This window comes from Ursus arctos, unplaced genomic scaffold (genome assembly GCF_023065955.2).
Source record: "Ursus arctos isolate Adak ecotype North America unplaced genomic scaffold, UrsArc2.0 scaffold_8, whole genome shotgun sequence".
Classification (NCBI taxonomy): Eukaryota; Metazoa; Chordata; class Mammalia; order Carnivora; family Ursidae; genus Ursus; species Ursus arctos.
The window spans coordinates 9,788,787-9,809,333 of record NW_026623100.1 but is presented as its reverse complement, the minus strand read 5'-3'; the positions used below and the strand labels follow the sequence as shown (position 1 = coordinate 9,809,333).

Here is a 20,547-nt window from a genome sequence, read left to right as displayed (position 1 = left end):
AGAGTGGAACATTACATAATGATAAAAAGTCAATCTACCAAGAAGACACAGCAATCCTAAATGTTATGCACCAAATAACAGAGCTGTAAAATATATGAAGCAAAAACTGACAGAATGGAAAGGAGTAACAGACAAATCCACAGATACAGCTGGAGACTTCAACATTCCTCTCCAACACCTGATAGAACAACTAGAGAGAAAGTCAGCAAGAATCTAGAAAAACTCAACGATAACATCAACCAACAAGATCTGACTGACGTTTATAGAACACCCCGCCCAACCGTAGCAGAATCCACATTCTTTCAACTACCCATAAGACGTATACCAATACAGACCAGATCTTGGGCCATAAAAAATACTTAGTAAATTTCCAAGAATTGAAATCACACAGAATGTGCTCTTTGGCCACAATGGAACCAGACTAGAAATCAATACAAGTAAGATCCAAATCCAAACATTTGGAAATGAAACAACTCACTTCTAAATAATTCATGCATCAAAGGGGCAGTCTCACCAAACTGAAGGACAGTGAAAATACAACACACCAAAATTTGTGGGATGCAGCTACAGTATGCTGAAAGGGAAATGTAGCACTAAATGCTTATATTATAAAAGAGGACAAGTCTCAAATCAGTAATCTAAGGTCCCTCAAGAATTCAGAAAAAGAAGAGCAAAATGAACCCAAAGCAACAGAAAGAGGGAAATAAAAAGTTAAGAAATCAATAAAATCAAAAACAGAAAAATTGATAGAGAATATCAAGAAACAAAAGACTTGTTTTTTTGAAAAGATCAATGAAATTGAAAAACCTCTAGCAAGATGACGAAGACAAAAATAAGATCAGTCTCAAGATGAAACGGGATTATCACCATAGACCCAGACATTAAAGGAAAATAGAAGAATGGAACTTTCTACACATAAATATACACTAATGTATAACTTAATGACATGATAAACTAGTTACTTAAAGAGCACATACTGCCATAAGCAGTATTTCATAACCCAGTATGAAATAATCTGAACAGCCCTTTATTCAGAAACAGAATTTTAAGTGTTAAAAATCTCCAGGCCCACGTGGTTTCACTGGAGATATCTGACAAGTGTTTAAAGAAAAGTTAACATTAACTTTATATAATCTCTTCAAGGAAAAACAAGTGCAGGGAACACTTCTCAATTCATTTTATAAGCCAGTAATGCCCTTCTTTCAAAACCAGACAAAGACAATACAAAAAAAGGAACCTTCAGAACAATATTGTTCACCACCATAAAAAGACAAACGTGGTGAGGATGCGAGCAACTGCAATTCTCTTATACTCTTGATGGGAGTGTCAGCTGGTGAAACTGCTTTGGAAAAAGGTTTGAGATGATCTACTCAATTTGAACATGAATATACCCCCTGGCCCTGATCTCTACTCTTGGGCATAGACCTAATAGAAATGTTCCCATGTGCTCACCAGAAGACTTGTACAAGAATGTCAATAACAGTACTATTCTGATAGCCCCAAATACCTTTGTGCCCATGAGGAGTAGAATGGGTAAGTCAATTAGGGTATATGCACATGATGAAACATGACTGAGCAATGAAAATGAACACACTTCAGTTACATGCAACATGGATGAGTCTCGCAAACATAACACTGAGTGGAAGAAGCCAGGAGCACGAGCACACACTGTAGGATTTCATTGACAGAAAGTTCAAAAACAAGCAAAATTACTCTATGATATTAGAAAAACAGCAGAGTGGTTATTCTTCCAGAGGGTGGTGACTGGATCAGGATGTGGGAGACCTGAGATGCTGGCCATTGTCTGTATCTTGATCTGAGGGCTGATTACATGGGTATGTGTGTTTGGGAATATTCATCATATTGTATTCTTAGGTTATGTGTACTTTTCTCTATGTACAGTATATTCAGTTTTAAGTTAACTAAAAAGCAAAAAACCAAAAGCCTATTGGATCTGGTGACGTGAAGAGAACAGGTGAGCCCAAGTTCCAAGGAAGTGGCAGGGTTTGGGGATCTAACATTAATTCCCATTTTACAAATGGTGACCCTGGAGCAGAGAAGAGCTCAGGGACTGGGCCAGGGCTGCAAACTACTGAGTCACCAGCAGAGCAGGGATCTGAACCCAGGGAGCAGGGCTGCGGAGCCTGTGCTTACTCGCTAAACTAGCCTGTCTCTTCATCCCTGAGAGCGCAAAGACAATGAGGATAAAGGAAGCATTAGGCAGAGTATTCAAATACATGTAAGTCTGAGGCGAACTGAGGAAGGGCAAACAGGCACAGCAACGTGAAGCTCTTGTGGATATCTTTTGTCACAGCAAGTGACCAATATTCACAAGGACAGCCAGATGTCATGTAGGAGAAGGCTAAGGAGTTTGGTATGCTCTGTTTATTGAGGCAGGGAAATGTACAATACATTTTTGAAAGATTTTGCGTTAAGGGACAAACTCTGATGATATCTGGTAAAATCATTTATGGGAAACATTTAATTATCTTCCAATGCCAGAGAAAAGCAGTGTGTGTGTGTGTGTGTGTGTGTGTGTGTGTGCGTGTGCGCGCTAAATCTCTACTCTTCGGGGGCACAATCATATTTTGGTCTTGCAGGGAAAAAAATACCATATCATTAGTCTTTTTTAAAAGGATGGAAATTATGATTTTGTGATTAGGCCAGGCTATAATTATAGGCCAAAGCAGGATAACTTAATATAATTAGTGTTAGAGCAATCACTTAAACTACCACATACAAACCACTGTCTGGAGTCTTAATTATACTACTGTACAGAAATCATTCATTCTGTCAGCTGCTCTCATTGCAAATGATGGAAAGGTGTACACTCATAGGGACTAAATATAAGAATAAAGGATCTAACCTGTATATTCCCAATACAATATTATGCATGGTCACAGATTAGAAAACAGCAGCTAATAAAGCAAAAATGATTTAATTTAAAGTTCTTACTGCCTTAGAGAACGTGTCTAGTACATCCTTGATAACTAATTTTTTTTTAAATTGAGTTTTCAGTGGAAATATTTCCTCGAAATAACTCTAGAAAACTCTTTCCAAATTAAGAAAGCTTGCTGAATGCAATACTCAGTGAATCCCTTTTCTAATATAAGGGATACAAAATCTACAGATCTGATATGACTTAATCTACAATGTACCTTAATGAACCTCTCACTGGGAAATACATGAAGACATGAATAGCTGAAAGTCACATAGATGAGGAACCAAAATTAGGAGTGAAGTCATTCTCAGCTCTGCCAAGATGGCTGTGTTACGGGTATCTGACGGTCCTGGTGTGCACACCTAGAAAGAAAGTCATCAGTCTCCACAAAACCCGAAGCCTGAGCAGCTTTCCTTGCTCAGTTAACCTTTCTTCACTTGGGGTTTTCCCTGCCTGCTACTCTAGTTTCAATGTGAGTTCTATTTCACACCCAGGCCCTTCATTGGTGCCTCACCTTCCTCTTTAAGGTGAACAAACTCCTCTGTGACCTCACAGCCACATTCTGCTTAGATGCTCTTCCTGGAAATGTTCCTTTGACTTTTACTTCACCTCCGCACACTTTGTACATTATGTGCATTCGCATGGCTAGACAGCTGAATCGCCTGTATAGTGCTCCACGACACCTTTTATAAAATTCACAATTCCAAGATCAACCGCATACGGTCTCACAGTGCATGTAAAAATAACTTCTGGAAAGACCTCTCTGGATTGTCTTTGTACCTACCACATTTGTCCAAACTTGACAAAATACCATACAGATAATAAGAAAAAGGAAACAGAAGTGGAAGAAAAATCTATTTTTTGTGTTTTCAAACTTGCTTTAAAAAACAAACATTTCCTGCAATGCAGAAGTTGAAAGTGATTAATGTTATGTGGATATTTTTCCACCTTAACTGACTGATCAGAAGAGTATTTATAAACCCCTGACAGATGTCTCGAGCTTGTAAATCAACACCAGGGGAGAACACTTTAGGCACATTTATCATCTAAGACAAACAGCCTATTCAGAGCATGATTATTTTTTATTCATCATTTAAGTTTCACCTCTACGTTTGCTTCTGCTCAATGTTAATAATATCTGTATAAAACCTCTCAATATTTAATGTTACAGCTTGCCCGTTGCATGCTGATGAGGTTAGGTCACACGCTTGATCTCTATAAGACCAGTAAGCTTTGCCAAAAAGAAAAGAAAAAGAGAGAAAAGAAAAAGAAAACAGAAAAAGGGTCTATTTCATATTGAAGTCTGATGCTAGTTGGCTTCCTTGTCAGTTCCCATTGTTGGTTTCAATGACACAAAAATCACAGCATCACAGTTTTAAGCGAAATTCAGCCCAAGATATTTTGGGGGACTGGCCCCATGGCATGTAAGCTCATAATTAGCAGAGGGCACCCAGCATCCTACAGCACTACAATTTTGAGTGTGTACAACTCAGTCAACTCCCAGGACAGCCCACTGGGTCAGTGACACTGTGTCACATTCAAAGGATAGCAACATAAAACTAAATCTTACCTGCTCATTCTCCTCTTCATCACTACTTAGCTTAAGGTCATCTTCTAGCATTCTGAAAAAAGGAACACAGGGGTAACAGAAACTTAGCAAATTCAAAATAATTCAGCACCAAAATATCTTTATTAGAGCTATGTTTCAATAATAAGTATATTCCCTAATTAAAAAAAACAAAACCTTTCCTTTGAAGCCTTTTCTTCTGTACATAGGAAATAACAAACTGCCCAATCATGAAAATTAACTCTCACAACAGTCCTTCATAGGATCGGATGGATTGCTTAAGAATATGAGGTTGTAAACCAACGGAATCAAATAGGTGCTTTTGCTTGCGAAGTTTGAATCCCACAGGTACTTATTCAGTGTTTGGCACGCGACAGGTGCTGCGCTGTGTCTCCATGACTATTCATGGTAAACAACAAGAGAGCAGGTAGAACTCTGCCAACAGCGATAACACTGGAGCTGTGAGCGGTAGCTGCTTAGGTCTCCACCAGTCCAAGACCTGGAGAAGTCATCTCCTTGAAGACTCTGCTGGAGGAGGAAGACCAAATGGGAGAGAACTTTCCGAAAAGACTCCGTGAAAGCAACTCTCAAGTGCCCCCTGGTTCTGTCTGATTTGCCACGCTGAAGGCAGTGGGGAAGGATACTTTTGGGTCCATAGAGTCCAAAGTAAAAATGTACAAACAGAAAATCAAACCCTCTTATTTTGGACGATGATAAAATTGTATTCTTAGTAGCACTGCTGAATTGTTTATAGGATAATAGTTTTCAGATTAATTCATTTCAAAAGAAATCTCACTCAGACGGATACTCTGTAACGCAAATGAATGCAGGCAGAGCTGCTCGGTGGGGGGTGAGGAAGAGTGGGGAAGAGTCCATTTCTGATGGACCCTGGGACTCCAGGAACCAGTCTGAAGGCCACTGAGCCCACGTGCTTGAAAGACCTCACTGTCCTCCTTTAAGTCACCCTCCAAAGACTGCCTCCTAAAATCTGCCTCGTTTCTTTAAAAGCCAATTATAGGCCCATCATCAGTATATTCCTCTGAATATCTTTATAAGTAATTTCAGTGACTTTTGGGGTGAGCTTGGGGTAAAGATTTGCCAGGGCAGCACATAGACCCAGTTTTGCCCCAACTGGCTATTTGTTTGGAGAAAATCACTTAACACCCTCATTCCGGTCCCATTTCCTGAGTTGTAAAACGACAGGTTATGCTGGGCAATCTCTAAGGTCCAGTCCTGCTTTAGATGCCACAAAACTAAGTAATAAAGTCGCCCCCTCTTTCGTAAAGTAGAAAAACTCTTGTATTTGTTGTAGAGAGCACAGCTGAGATATTTCTAAGCAATTTCTGGTGCACCATTTAAGCCATAACCATTAGGACGCCAGATCTGTTTCCTCACAGGTGATGGCTATTCTACCAGTATGGAGAAGTATCACTCTTTTAGTATTTCAACCACAGGCAAACCAAGAAAGCATCAGCAAAGACTGCAGAGCTCTATCCCCAACTGCTCTTTGTCTCTGTCAGGCGTGCCATCCATTCCCCTTGACCTCACAAACTCCTACCCTTAGCTTCAAAGGGAAGAGACATGGTGGTGATTTATTACAGCATTGTTTGGGAAGACCCTTCTAAGAAGGGGACTGTGTTTTCTTTGTCCTTGAGTCCCCGGAGACTAGCCCAGTGACGGCACACAATACAACACCAGTTTGTTGGCTGGTCTGGGACGCCTTCCCCAAGCCTATTTTCCTACCAAAAGGCACAAATGCCTTTCTGATGAAAAAGCCCCAGAGAAGCAGGACCGTTTCTTGCCTCACTCTCGCTTTAGGGGTAAACTGCCAGCTGTGATTTGGTTTCATCTCGAGACTGCCCTGCAAGCACTGGGTGTTCCAAGTGTGGGTGGTCCTGTCAGTGGGTGGGAAGAAGGAGGGGGAAGGACACACACAATCATCGTTAACAACCCCTTCCTTTGTTGTTGGATAGAGGTCAAGTCAAGGGTGACCGAGAAGTTTCATCTTTATATGGGCGATAGCATGCACAGACTTGAAGGCCACTGTCAACCAGCAAGAAACCCCAACATGCACCAGAGCAAGGGATCTCAGCTTGGCTGCAAACCAGCCATGTGACTCGGTCACCACACGACTCTGGCAACGCTGAAAGGAACCACAACAGTAAGAACAGTGTGTGAGGTTCTCAGGTAGGGAATACAGCTGATTTTTGTTTATTTTAAGCATGGGCTAAGTGTGTAAACACATCACTGGGTGTTTGTTTGAATTTCATACTGTCTCTCACATCCCCTGATCCCGGGCAAGTCACACCTCTGGGCCTCAGCTTTGTCATTTCTATATTTTCCATTGTTTCCAGAAGAGAAGCAGTCAGAGATCCACCTTGCTTTGTGAATTTTTTATATTTAAAAAAAATGAATTTATCGTGTTTCCGGCTGAGATCTGAAAACAAAGGGTCAAATGTAAAAATACCTCATATTCAAGAGAGACTTCCCGAGAAGTTAGAATCCAATTAAAGTTCCGAATCTTGAAATGGGAGGAAGTGACATTGAAACACTAAGTCCAACAGTTCATACACATTCCACAGCAGTCCTGGGCCGCTGCTGTCACCAGAACTTGCAGCCACAGACCCGGAGCAGACAGTCACCACCACTCTGTGCCCAACTGCCAGCAGTCACATGCCGAGGGAATGGACTCTCAAGGCCATCCAGGAACACAGTCCAGCCCCTGTGCTTTATTCTGATGGTCATGGCGGAACCCCCATGACTCAACACTGCATTCTTCAAGCCAGGCCTAACTGACTTGAGGAGGAGGAGCCAAAGTGGATATCTGAGGTTATAGCTAAACAACAAAGCATGGTTGGAGAAGAAAAATGCTGTAATCCCACAAGATCCTAATAAACGTCAGTGTGTGGAGGGTGGCACGTAGACAGGAGGCTGGGATTAGCTCCATGTAAACACACAAAGGGCACTGTGGCAATTGTGCCCCCAACTCCAATACTACTCATTTGAGAACATTTTATCATCTATTTCTGAAAGGAATAGATTGGCATGGGTATATTAAACAAGAACAAAAAACAAAGGTTTAAACCAAAAGTAAAAGAAAATCCAAATTAAGTGTTGGTGAGGCCAAAGGGCAGAGGCAGGTATGCTCCGAAGGGCTGGAGGCAGAGTTTGGGATGCGTCATCTGTACATGAGCACAGGGCCTGTGCTTTGGCATCGTGCTGGCTCGTGTGGGCACCCTGCCACACCCCTACACCCCTACATCTGAGCACCATGGGGCCTTCCTCCAGCCAGTGATGCCCACCCAGCCAGAGGTGCTCCCTTTCACATTCCCTTAGCCCTTCCTCTTCTCAGCCCCTCAGAGCCGCCCCCTCCATGCCTGAACTGTTGATTAGAAGCATTGCTCAGTGTTGAATGGATGTTCATGCCAGGCCAGCTAAAAGCACTTTCTACACATTACCTTGCTCAATCCCACACAACTCCTCCAAGGGGGGCGCTGCGGCGGCAGGAGGCCGTGGTGCTCAGAGCATGGACTCTGCAGTCGGGCTGCCCAGGATGAGTCCTAGCTCTACCAATCAACTAGCTGAGTGACCCGATACCTGCCTCAACGGGTTTTCCAGAGAAATCATCACATAATCATTGGAAAGTGCTTAGCATAGAACCTGGCGCAGAACAAGCATTCAATAAATGTTCGTTTTTATTAATATTCCTTTTTTTTTTAATCTCTGAGGGTAATGCCTTAGAGCATTCAAGGAATTTGCATGGGTAAACAATTTGGGAGAAAAGATGTTTCTATAATAATGCCTTAAATCTAAGCCCTTTGCTCTACTTTCTGGACGTTCTGAAAAGATGAGATTTTCTAGGGGTTGTGGATAGGTAATGTATTTTAGGTTCTAATTGCTGCCATGGTTGATTGATCGGACGTGGCTTTATAGCTGCAGTGGACACAACACATGCCCGTCAGCCTCAGTGCACAAGGAGATCTTCCCTGAGGGCCAGCGGGCAGCCAGATGGCCAGGAGTCCCCTAGCAGGACCCACTGAGTGATGAGCACAGGGACGCTGAAATAAAATAGACAATAAAATGAAGTGAGGCCAGAGAGCAGAGGTGGGCAATAGACACATCTCTGTTGTTTCCAGTCCTTACATTTCTGAGGTACAACACGTCTCAGGGAGCATAAACAGTGTCCTACCCTTAGCAGATGGCCATCGGCTTCTCATGCTCCCCTATTTCTTCACAGGTATCGCGAACGGGCACATTAACTACCTTCGAAGGTAATGGCAGTCATTTCACAGAGCAGTGGTTTTTAATTAATAGGATTTCCCCGGAATTACTTGCCATTTGGGGCCCTTAACAGATCTGAATCCTTTAGCCCTTTAAAGTTCATCTCATTTTGCTTGATCTTAATGGCTTTAAAAAAATCTGACTTTTAATTGGGCTGTTTGATTTTCAGATTTGCTTCTATAGCTGGTGCTACTACTGTCTCCACCTATTTGAGATTTAAGACAAATGTTTATGACTCCCCATTAAACATATTCATATATGCAAATATCTATTCTAGCAATTAGCCTACTGGTTATGCAAGTGCGCCCCTCTGCAGGTACTCCCCAAGCCATCATCTCTACTGCTCGGAACATGGGAAGGAAGTTATAAAACACCTTTCATTCTGTCTGAAGTCCACTGCTCCGTCAGGGTCAGTGCTACCATCTGCCTGGGCTTATTTTCACAAACAAGTAACCACTCTCCTCTCTGCATTTGTTCAGAAGAATTTAGCTCCTGCCATTCGAGTAAACCGGGAGCCAGGAAACCCAGGATAGGCTCACACTGCCAGCGGGGGGGGGGGGGGGGGGGGGGGGGGGCATTGGGAATTTAGTGTATCCGAGGCACAAATGAAGTAACTAGATAACCTAGGAGTTTTCAACTCTGATGTTTTCCTATCCAGGGTTTCATATCTACATCTTTTGAAACAACGGTGGTGAATAGGGAGATGGTGTTTGCTCACACTTATCTCCTTCCTAGACTTCCTCTTCCAGGGACTGTTCTGGTTGTTGATGAAATCGACAAGTAATCTGATTCTGCCATGTTCATCCTGTGGTGGAGGATGAAGGTCCACTGTAGCTCTTCTGTTTATGACCTTGTTTTTTCTTAGGGCCAGTAAATTCCAATGGTCCTTTTCTCCCACTTACAAGCTGAGTGCACCTGCTACCTTCTACACAGGTCTGTCTTCCCTGGGGGGCAGCATCTCATTTCCTACCATTTAAGACTCTCACAAAAAACCAACCTCATTTAGAAGACCTGTTAAACTCTGGTGGGGTATGAGATGAATGTGTGCTTTCGAAATCTCAGTTGAGCAACTGCCTTTCCCAATAGGACCCATATCTAGTATATTGATACAGAACAAATGGAAATCAAAGGAAACTGAAAACCAACACTAATAAAAAAACATAGTCAGTGGTACTAGGGTGTGGGGTGGGATGAGTTCTGGAGACTAGGGTGCTCAGGAAAAGCTGCAAGGAGGAGGGAGTACCTGAAGGGCTTCAAGATCCTAGAGGAGGCAGATGAAGTCAGGGACCTCCATCCTGCCCCACAGGGGAAGGGTGACAGCCAAGCACCGAGTGCTTGGGAATGGAGGTGGTTTATTTCTCTTACTCCCATGGTATTTTTTTTTTAAGTAATGCATACACATAGTTCAGAACTCCCCAAACAGCATAAGGTATACAATGAAATGTCTCCCTCCTGGCCTTCTTCCTACCCTCTTGCTTCCTACTCTCATCCCCCAAAGTCACCCTGTCTGTAGCTTCTTATATACTATTTCAGAGTTTCTTTATGCATTAACAAGCAAATATGAATGCAGCGCATTAGATCCATCAGGGTAAGTACATGATATTAAAGAACAACTATGTGGTGGACAAATAAAATGTTAACTGGACCCTAATTATCTGTCTGTGGCAGGCAGCTTCTAAGATGCTCCCAAAGATCCCACCTCCTGGTATTCATGTCCTCGTGTACCCTCCTCTCCCGAGTGTGGCTACACCTAGTGATTGGCTTCCAGTAAAGAGAGGAGGACAAAAGTGATAGGATGTTACTTGTGAGTTGAGGTGACCTCTGCCTGCTGGCGTGCATACTCTTTTCCTCTTCTGGCCAGCCTGCTTGGATGGAAAAAGGCTGCCATGTTGTGAGCTGCCATATGGAGAAATTCCCGTGACCAACAGCCGAAGAGGACCAGAGGCTGGTCCTCAGCCCAGCCACCCAGGAATAACTGAATCTTGCCAACAACTACACGAGTGAGCTTGCAAGTGGGTCTCTCCCCTGGTAAGGCTTGAGATGACTACAACACACGCACACCTTGCCGCCTTGTAAGAGACCCTTAGCCAGAGGACCCAGGTGAGCCCTGCTCAGATTCCTGACCGACAGAAACCGTAGAGTAATAAATGCTGTTTGAATCCACTAAGTTTTGGGATAATTCGTTAGGCATCGATAAGTAATTCATGTGCTGGCGGATGACATTAAATATTTAGTGTGTCCCTTTTCAAGATCACTCTCAGCTGTTTGAGCTAAAAGCATTAGTAGCCATTATTCAAGGCATCCAACAGAAGTATAATGTGAGCCTAAAAGGTAACTAAAAAGTTCTAGGGTTGCCTGCGTGGCTCAGTCGGTTAAACGTCTGCCTTTGGCTCAGCTGATGATCCCAGGGTCCTGGGATCGAGCCCCGCATTGAGCTCCTGGCTCAGCAGGGAGCCTGCTTCTTCCTCTCTCTCTTTCTGCCGTTCCCCCTGCTTGTGCTCTCTCTGTGTGTCAAATAAATAAATACAATCTTTAAAAAAAACTTCTAAAATCCATGTTAAAAAGGGAACAAGAAACAAGTAAAACCTACTTTAATAGTGTATTTTATTTACACCAACATATCATTTCAACATGATAACGTACACATTTCAAGTGCTCACTGGCCACATGTGGCTGGTGGCGCCTATGCTGGACAATGCAGGCTCCAACTTTTTGTAGAAGGTGAGGGATGTTCAAATCTCCAGGAGGTTCTGTGTTTTTCCCATCCTCCACTCAGCCCTCAGCCCCCCTTTGCCTCTTTTAGATGTCAATCTTCTCTAGCACTTCCTGCCTAACAGGGTACACTGAAAAAGTCTGTGACAGCAAAGATCCTGGTAATTTAGCAAGTGCAGGAGCTGAGGAAGGAGAAAGGGAAGGCTTTGGTCAGAATCACTGTACCCCCACAGACTATCCTTTATGGAGACTGGGATCCCAAAGTCCCATTTTGTGCCAGTTAAGTGTTTTATTTTTGCTTCTAATTCTGATGACGCTAATTACATGTGGCATGACACCCCACAATGTGCATGGAAGCTTCTGGCTTCACAGAAGAGCTGGAAGGCAGACACCTGCACAGACCAGCAGGTGGCCCACGAGAGGGGTATGCTCAGAGGCAACATGTTTAGGAGCCGCGGCCTAGGAAAGCAGAACAGTGGGCTGCCTTGCAAATACACCGGTCAAAGGCTGACTGTGCAAGGGAAACCCTGTACACTTGTTGCTCTGACTTATTTCTTACCCACTTCTCTTGTGTATAGTAAAGACAATATCTCACGAAAGTTATTTAAAACACTCTTTGTTTTTTTTAAGTTGTGTATTTTTAAAAGCATGCCGGTTATTTTTTTTCACTTGGAATTGCAGTCCTACCTAGGGATGCTGAGTGGCCCAGAGGGAACTCTGTCTAGGAGAAATGGAATGCTGGGCCCGTTTTCCTTGAACACCCCATGGATGGAAAGCACCCAGAAGGATGTAAGTGCCACACACAGTTCATGTGACCGTGAAAATACGAAAATGCTCCATCTTTTCCATGTAGGGCAATGCAGTCCACGGTTATAAAGAAGCATTTCCTGAACACATTAGACTTTAAAATTGCTTCCTCCGGAAAGCATTACAGGAGAGGAGGGCTGGGGGTACTCTATCATTTCTATCAAAAAAACAACCAAGGCTTTAGAAATAGCACTTTAATAGGGAATGCTTTCTCCTCAAAGACAGTTTAAAAATTCCTATCCTTTTTTGTTACAAGGACTTCTAGAAAATTAGTTTCTGAACTTGATATTCTCGGTATTAGAAGATTCAGTTTCTGAGTAAATTCAAGTACAGCATGTGAAAGAATAAGATCCTTTTCCAAGCAGACAACAGAAGAGAGGCCAGAGGACCCTGACTGGGAACATTCTCGGCTACACAGATCTGATGATGGGCATTTCTTTACTTACTCCTCCTTGAAGGGGAATTTAAACCTAACCAGAGGGGAAATGAGATATGTACATATATGGCTCATGTTTGTGATGGCAGATATTAATTGGTTGTCAATAAATTAGTAAGCTGGCTGCCTATTCTGCTTGCTAACTAATGGTTACCTTATTTAATTGATAACTTTTGATAGTAAGAATGCACCGAACCTAGAAGGGTCATGCATCCGCTAGGTTAGGATTTGTCCTTTGGTTCATGATACCTGTTTTTGCATTTTTGTGGCTATTGTTATTAATAAGTTAATTGCCAAGACAGTCCCTAATTGAGAGATTTATTTGAACTGATAAACTGTTCGAATTAGAAAAAAGAACCAAGTACAACCTCCTAATTAGCAAATGCATGCACTTTAAGTTACACCAACCTTACAGGTTGCCTGCGAACGGCATAATGCAGTGGTTTCTAAACTTTACTGCACATCGGAATCACTTGGGATCTTTGGGAAATACTTATGCCTGGCTTCCACCCCACCCCCATATTCTGACATAATAGGGGTGTGATCTGGGGATCCAGGTTTTTAAAAGTCCCCCCAGGTGATTCTGATTTACAGCAAAGTTTGGGAAGTACTATATAACGTACAACTGGGCAAAGAGTCAGAAGAGCTGCATGCCTTCAATAGTTCTGGACCTAAACTCTCAAGTTTCAGTTTACCCATTAATAAAATGGGATGATAGGGGCGCTTGGGTGGCTCAGTCAGTTAAGCGTCTGCCTTTGGCTCAGGTCATGATCCCAGGGTCCTGGGATCCAGCCCCACAATGGGCTCCCTGCTCAGCGGGGAGTCTGCTTCTCCCTCTCCCTCTGCCACTCCTCCCCAATCACGCTCACTCGATGTCTCTCAAATAAATAAAGTCTTAAAAAAATAAAATGGGATGACAGTTGATTCAAATGAGACAATAAGGGTGAAAGCACACTAGAAATTGCAAAGCTGTATAGGGGCTTCTCATAAATGGGATTAGCATTATCTTAGGTGCTTTAAAAAATACTGATTCATTTTGCACAGTGAAGGAAACCATCAACAAAATGATAAGACAACCTACTCAATGGGAGAAGATACTTGCAAATGACATATCTGATAAGGAGTTAATATCCAAAATATATAAAGAACTTCTACAACTTAACACCAAAAAACAAATACTCCAATTAAAAAATGGGCAGAAGACCTGAATAGACATTTTTTCAAAGAAGACGCACAAAGGGCCAACAGACACGTGAAAACATGCTCAACATCACTAATCATCAGGGAAATGCAAATCAAAACCAAAATGAGATATCACTTTACACTTGTCAGAATGGCTAGAATCAAAAAGACAAGAAATAACAAGTGTTGGCAAGGATGTAGAGAAAGAGGAACCCTCATGTACTGTTGGTGGGAATGCAAACTGATGCAGCCACTGTGGAAATCAGTATAAAGGTGCTTCAAAATATTAAAAATAGAATTAGTGTATGATCTAGTAACTTCACTACTGGTTATTTACTCAAAGAAAATGAAAAGACTAATTCAAAAAGATACAGCACCCCTGTTTATGGTGGCATTATTCATAATAGCCAAGACATGGAAGCAACCTGTGTCCGTCAATAGATGGATGGATAAAGATGTGGGGCATATATACATAGTGGAATATTACTCAGCCGTAAAAAGAACATCTTGCCATTTTTGACAACATGAATGGATCTAAAGGGTATAATGCAAATTAAATAAGTCAGACAGAGAAAGACAAATACCACACAATTTCACTCATATGTGAAATTTAAGAAACAAAACAAACAAATGAAGAAAAAAGAGACAAACAAAAAATAGACTTATATACGGAGAATAAACTGGTGGTAGCCGGGGGTAGGTTGGTGAGGAAGATGAATGAAATAGATAACGGGGAAAGAAAAAAATACTGGCTCATGGGCCTCATCCCCAGAGAATCTGATTTAATTGGTCTTGGGTTGGGCATGGACATCAGTATTTTGACAGGCAGCCCAGATGAATTTACTGCCTCAATTCCAAGTGAATGATCGCCTTCTCATTAAAGCCATCTCCAATCCACAGGACAGAATTCTTCCCATCCTATCTAATTTTGCACAGAATTAAAGCACTATAGGGGACTGCTTGTCAATTCACCTGGCTCCACTGTTCCCTCACCTTCCATTTGAGTAAGAACGCTTCTAAGCGAGAGGTGTGTTTCCTAGGAAAAGGCACAAACCCATCGTTATGAGTTAAGGACGTATTGTTAGTGTTTTAGCATTCTTCAGTGGTGGTTTTCAGAAACCATGAATAGTGCTGGGGCACCTGAGATTGTTTTCTGGCCTGTTCTTCAGCCCCTGGAAGGAAATACAGAAGGTTACAGGTTATCTTGCCTTTTACGTTCTCTGGGGAAGTCCCGAAACTTTCTTCAAGACAAAATAGCACAGCTGACATCTCGGCTCCCCTTTAAAGCACTACCCTGTATCACAGGGGCTAGAGGCCTGGGAACCTCACTCTCTGCCTGCAGGGTTTTTGGCTAGATGTCACCACTGAGAGGCACTGAATAGGGTTTGGGAGCTCAAAGAGTAATGGAAGCCATTAGTGCTCCCGGGGCAGTGAAAGCAGTTATATAAGCTTTAGCAGATGGCAGATGTGTTCTCTGCTGGTGGCTTCCGGGCCTCCTTCTGGACCATGCATAGGTGCTGCAGAGCTCTGCGATTTTTGTTAGTCATTTTCTGTAATTCTGGCTCTGCTGATTTCCTCGTGGCTCCATGCTCATAGCTTCCCTAGCCCTACTGATGGGTTATGCCCTATGGTTAATGCCTTTGTACTTCAAATACCTAGAGTGGTTTCTCTTTCCCAGATCAAACTCTGACTTACATGTACAGTAATTAAGAGCATGGGCTCTGGAGTCAGAAAGCCTGATTTAATGATGTACATCCAGGCCCTGCCACATACTAGCTGTGTGTCCTTGTGCAAAGAAGCCAGCGTTGCTCTGTCTTGGTTTCCTCATCTTTAAAACAGAAAAATAAGAATGTTTACCTCCCAGATATATTGTGGGAATTATATGGAAAAAATGCATGAAACAGTTGTACAGTGCCTGATATACACAGGACTCACTCAATAAATATTCAATATTATTATTGGTATTTTATTATCCATTCCATCTTGTAACAATGGGCATGCTATAATTTAAGATTATTTCACTTCTTCTAACAGAGACCATAAACTTCTTAACTTATTGACCATCTCCAAAGAGTCAGGGATATTCTAGGTTGCTGGTGATATAAAGTTGAAAAAGTCTTTGCCTTCAAGTGGCTCACTGTCTTTTGGAGGGAAAGGCAGATAAGTAAACCTAGCAAAGTGACAAAAAGTGGGAGCACAAAGAACTGTCTTCTTTCATTGTCAGACAGCGCTGGCCCCTTTGATTCTTCCTCATGGGTTTTATTCTCCAGACTTTGAAACACCTCTGTAGTTCTCTTCTGTGTCTACTATAAGTTCTCCGACGTCCTTCTGAAGGTACAGTCATATATGGTTCACTATGAGCTTTATCAGGATTAGTTGTGAGTGCGAGAAACACCTGTCCTATGTTGGAAGTCAAGAATTCCAACAGTTCTCCACCTTTCTCATTTCGTTGCTCCCTCCCTGTCCATCTTGCCTCTTTGTTCAGGATACCCCCAGGTCATTTGAGATTCATCACCAAATTTTAACAACCTTGCGCTATGCTCTGTGAACCTAGATGACCTTTCTGGCTTCTGTGATTGTGGAGGGGACCGAGCCAGAACTGGATACTGCAGAGATCCAGTCAAACCCCCATCTCAAGCTGTCCAGTCCCCTGGGATATACGCCCTCAGGACTTCTGGCTACCTGTGACTGGCTGCAGACTTTTATACGAAAGCCACTAACCCTCTTCACCACGAACACAAGGGACTGATTATTTAAATGTAAAGAAGAGAAGAGGACATCCATGTCCCATATTAGAGAAGAAGCATCCTATTAGCTATTCATTAAATCGGGAGATTGGTATATGATCCTCAAATGAAGGCATTTCCATAAATTCAGCTTAATGCTACCACTTTTGTACTACTTCACATATTATCTCCGATACTTCCATAATTTTTCATTATAAAACTAATCCAGGTGGTCTGAATATATAAAGCAGATAACCCCAATTTAAAAAAAAAATCTCGTATATACCAGGATTAATTCACTACTTTTTAAAAAAAGTGAATAGGGTTGAAAATTAGGCCAAATATATTAAATATTCTATACTCATTTTCAGGTATGCACAACTGGTTTTTGCAATGGGAAACAATTATCCATTCAACATGCATCTCTGTCTACCAATTACAACCTTTCGGGAGTTGGATCAAACAACTCATGCACATTAAACCCCACCCCATCCATGGCAGAGGAGGGTTCTATTCACTGGATTGGAAACAGGGTCACAAGCATCAGTCAAGGTCACTCCACAAAAAAGTTTCAGGATTTCCTCATGGTTTTAGGTCAGGTATATTTCGGGGTTAAGTCAAGATGAGTAAAACTGCAGAATCAAGTTGTTTGTTGCCTATCCAGCTTTTTACATATTCATCTCTTTGACTCTCAGGTGGCAGAAAGAAATCTCAAGTGCAAAGAAAATAATCCATGTGAAAAATTTTAAGTGGTAATGCATATTTTTGAAACAGAATGTGACTGCAGAGTAGTGTTTGTTCTACTTACTGCTTAAAAAAATAACCAGTTGGCGCCTGGGTGGCTCAGTTGGTTAAGCATCTGCCTTTGGTTCAGGTCATGATCCCAGGACCCTGGGATCAAGCCCTGAATCCGTCTCCCTGCTCATTGGGAAGCCTGCTTCTCCCTCTCCCTCAGCCCCTCCCCCACCACCCGAGTTCTCTCTTGCTCACTCTGCTTTCTCTCTCTCTCTCACTCAAATAAATAATAATTAAAAAAGAACCAGTAATAATCGTGATAAATGCAGTTACTATCCTAGGGGTCATGTTGTAAATCCTGCCGAAGTGGGTCTCTTCATTGATAGAAGACAGGAGTAGGGATGAAGACAGAGAGGCCCTCAGTCCAATGCAGACCTCCTGAGTTTCCAATTTTAGATGGGTCATGAGTCCTGGGGTCCATAGTTTTTGTTAAAATGGTAGAAAATCAACTGAACTCAGGACCAACACTAGACACTGCAAAGAAGGTGCACTTTGTCTTTGGAAACCTCTACCATTTTAGGTAAATGCTCTCTCTCTTCCAACGTTCATACCTCCTTTCTCATGCAGCACATTCTTTTTCTGTCCCAGGATCCCATCTGCGATAAACAGACGTGACATTCAGTTGGCATGTCTCCGTAAGGTTCTTCTCAGCTGTGACAATTTCTCAGTCTTGCCTTGTTTTTGATGACCTTGACCATTTTGAGGAGCAATGGCCATGTATTTTGTAGAAAGTCCCACAGTTTGGGTTGTTTGATGTTTTTCTCATGATGAGATTGGGGTTCTGGGGAGGAAGACCCCAGAGGTAAAGTACCATTCTTATTCCATCATATCAAGGGTGCAGGTTATCAGCATGACTTATCACTTACGATGCTAAGCTTAATCACTTGGCTGAAATTGTGTTTGTCCACTGTAAAGTTACTCTTTTTCCTCCCTTTCTAGACTGCATACAGAAGTGACTAAGTAAAACTCATGCTTAAGGGGTAGGGATTTACATTCCACCTCCTTGACAGACAGGATCCACAGAAAAAATGTGGTATTATTTTATACAAGAAATTCGCCTCTCCATCCCTGTTTATTTATTCAATCACTTATTTATATCCATACGGACTCTTGCATATTTACTTTCTGTATTGGGTTATAATGCAACACTGGTCAACTATTTTTATTTATTTATTTACTTACTTACTTATTTGAGAGAGAGAGAGAGAGCATGTGGGGGGAAGGCATGGAAGAACATGGAGGGAGAGGGAGAGAGAATGTCAAGCAGACTCCACGTTGAGCGTGGAGCCCAACGTGGGTCTCTATCTCGTGATCCTGGATCACAACCTGAGCCGAAACCAAGAGTCGGGTGCTCAACTGACTGCATCACCCAGGCACCCCTCAACTATTTCTTAATCACATAAAAAGTACTAGACTGAGTAGTCCTTCTGACACTCTATAAATAGAGCCAAGAGGCAGAGTCACAATGTGTTGCCAATGGTAGCTATAGACATAAATCAAAGGCTCGTCATTACCTGTGCAAAGTGATTAAAATCTGGCCAAAGAGACATTTTAAGTCCCAACAAAGCATTCAGATTCTGATCAGCAAGAACAGAATTTTTTCTAAACGACAGACGTCTGCATATTCATATGTATACACTAAGGCTATCAGAGATACTCGATTGCCAAATGAAACGGACACCTTTGATTCTTTGTCTTGTTTTTGAAATGTCACTGATTTATGCGACATTCATGTAACACTCCTTCCTTAAAATGTTCCTTGCCCAGCTTCTCTGGTCCCTAAGGTTCTTTTTATCTTGGACTTCCCGTTTCCTTTGATGAATCTACCCTTTTGCCACTCTTCAGAAGTTGATGTTATCCTAGGGTCCTGTCCTCAGTTCTCTTCTCCCCCTTCTCATCTATTCCTGAGGCTGACATCTATGACCTCATCCTCCAAGAGCCAGGTCTACAGGCCCAAGTGCACCCTGGCATTTCGGCACTATGGCCTCCTGGAGGCCAGAGACCACATTTATCCTACTGGGCATAGCATAATGCCTGCCATGGAATAACCACACAACAAATGTTTGCGGAGAAAATAAATGAATCTCCACTTGGATGTCCCTTCACCTTGATTTGCCCAAAACCAGGACCCCTCATCTCCCCACCTAAAATCCAACATGAGCTACTGAATTGCATGCCCAGGTCTGTGGTTGGCAATCTTCACATGGTTGCTGACTTCTTCCCTTTCCTCTTTACAGACAATAAAACTCCTAGAGGTGTGTGTTCAACTTCTTCGGTTTTCTTTTGAACCCATCTTCCTCCACCCCTCACAATACGGCTTTAATCCACACCTCTGGTTCCCCTGGAAGAGCTTAGCAACTCCCTCCCTCCAGTTTTTCCTCCAGGCTCTACTGCCCATCTTGCTGCAGTCCACCTAAAATCGAAATCCACAGTCCCTGCTGCTTGTTAAGGCCCACAAGGTTCTTCAAGAGCCTCAGCTCTTTGCAGTTGCTACCCTGTCCTAGCCCTTGGATTCAAAACTGGAACAGTGCAAACTATGTATAGTTCCACTTGTCTGACCTTCAGCCTTGACCTCCCCTCCTGCCTGAAATGCCCTTCTTTCTGTTCCCTGCTTTCATCTATTACTCACCCTTCAAATGCCACCCCAAAGGACACATCATCTTGATGCTCAGTGACCTTAATTATCCTCTTCTGTATACTTGTCTATTAGCACATCTGCTGCTCTGTAGTGTAATTATCTGTCTTCAGAGTCTGCCATCTACCTAACTCATGGGCTCCTTGAAGGAAGTGCCAGCCTCACTCCTTTCTGTGTCCCCAGAACCAGGAGCACACAAGTATTTACTTAATGAAAAGTCCTAAGCACACGCCCTTCTTTAATAAGAGACAAGACCCGTAACACTGCACTGAAGAACTTGATCCATGACTACAAATGAAATGGAATTTATTTAAAATATGCCTTTAGAGAGCTGAAAAATAATGAGCTCAAAATAAGTTATGTAAAAATTTACTGTAAGAAGCAATTGAGTTTATAATAATCACACTTTTTAAAGCTTATTGCCTATTAACTTCAACAACAAAAAGTGGCTGGGCAAATTTGTCT

The 20,547-nt window shown here is 42.4% G+C and overlaps 1 protein-coding gene across 1 annotated transcript in view; it reads right to left on the bottom strand.

Moving 5' to 3' along the window:
• AFF3 (ALF transcription elongation factor 3) overlaps positions 1-20,547 on the bottom strand; it is a 514,329-nt gene that overhangs the window by 112,040 nt on the left and 381,742 nt on the right. Inside the window, exon 9 of the mRNA XM_044378704.3 lies at positions 4,512-4,563. Within this exon, the coding sequence (XP_044234639.1) occupies positions 4,512-4,563 (52 nt within the window). The remainder of the gene's footprint in view (positions 1-4,511; positions 4,564-20,547) is intronic.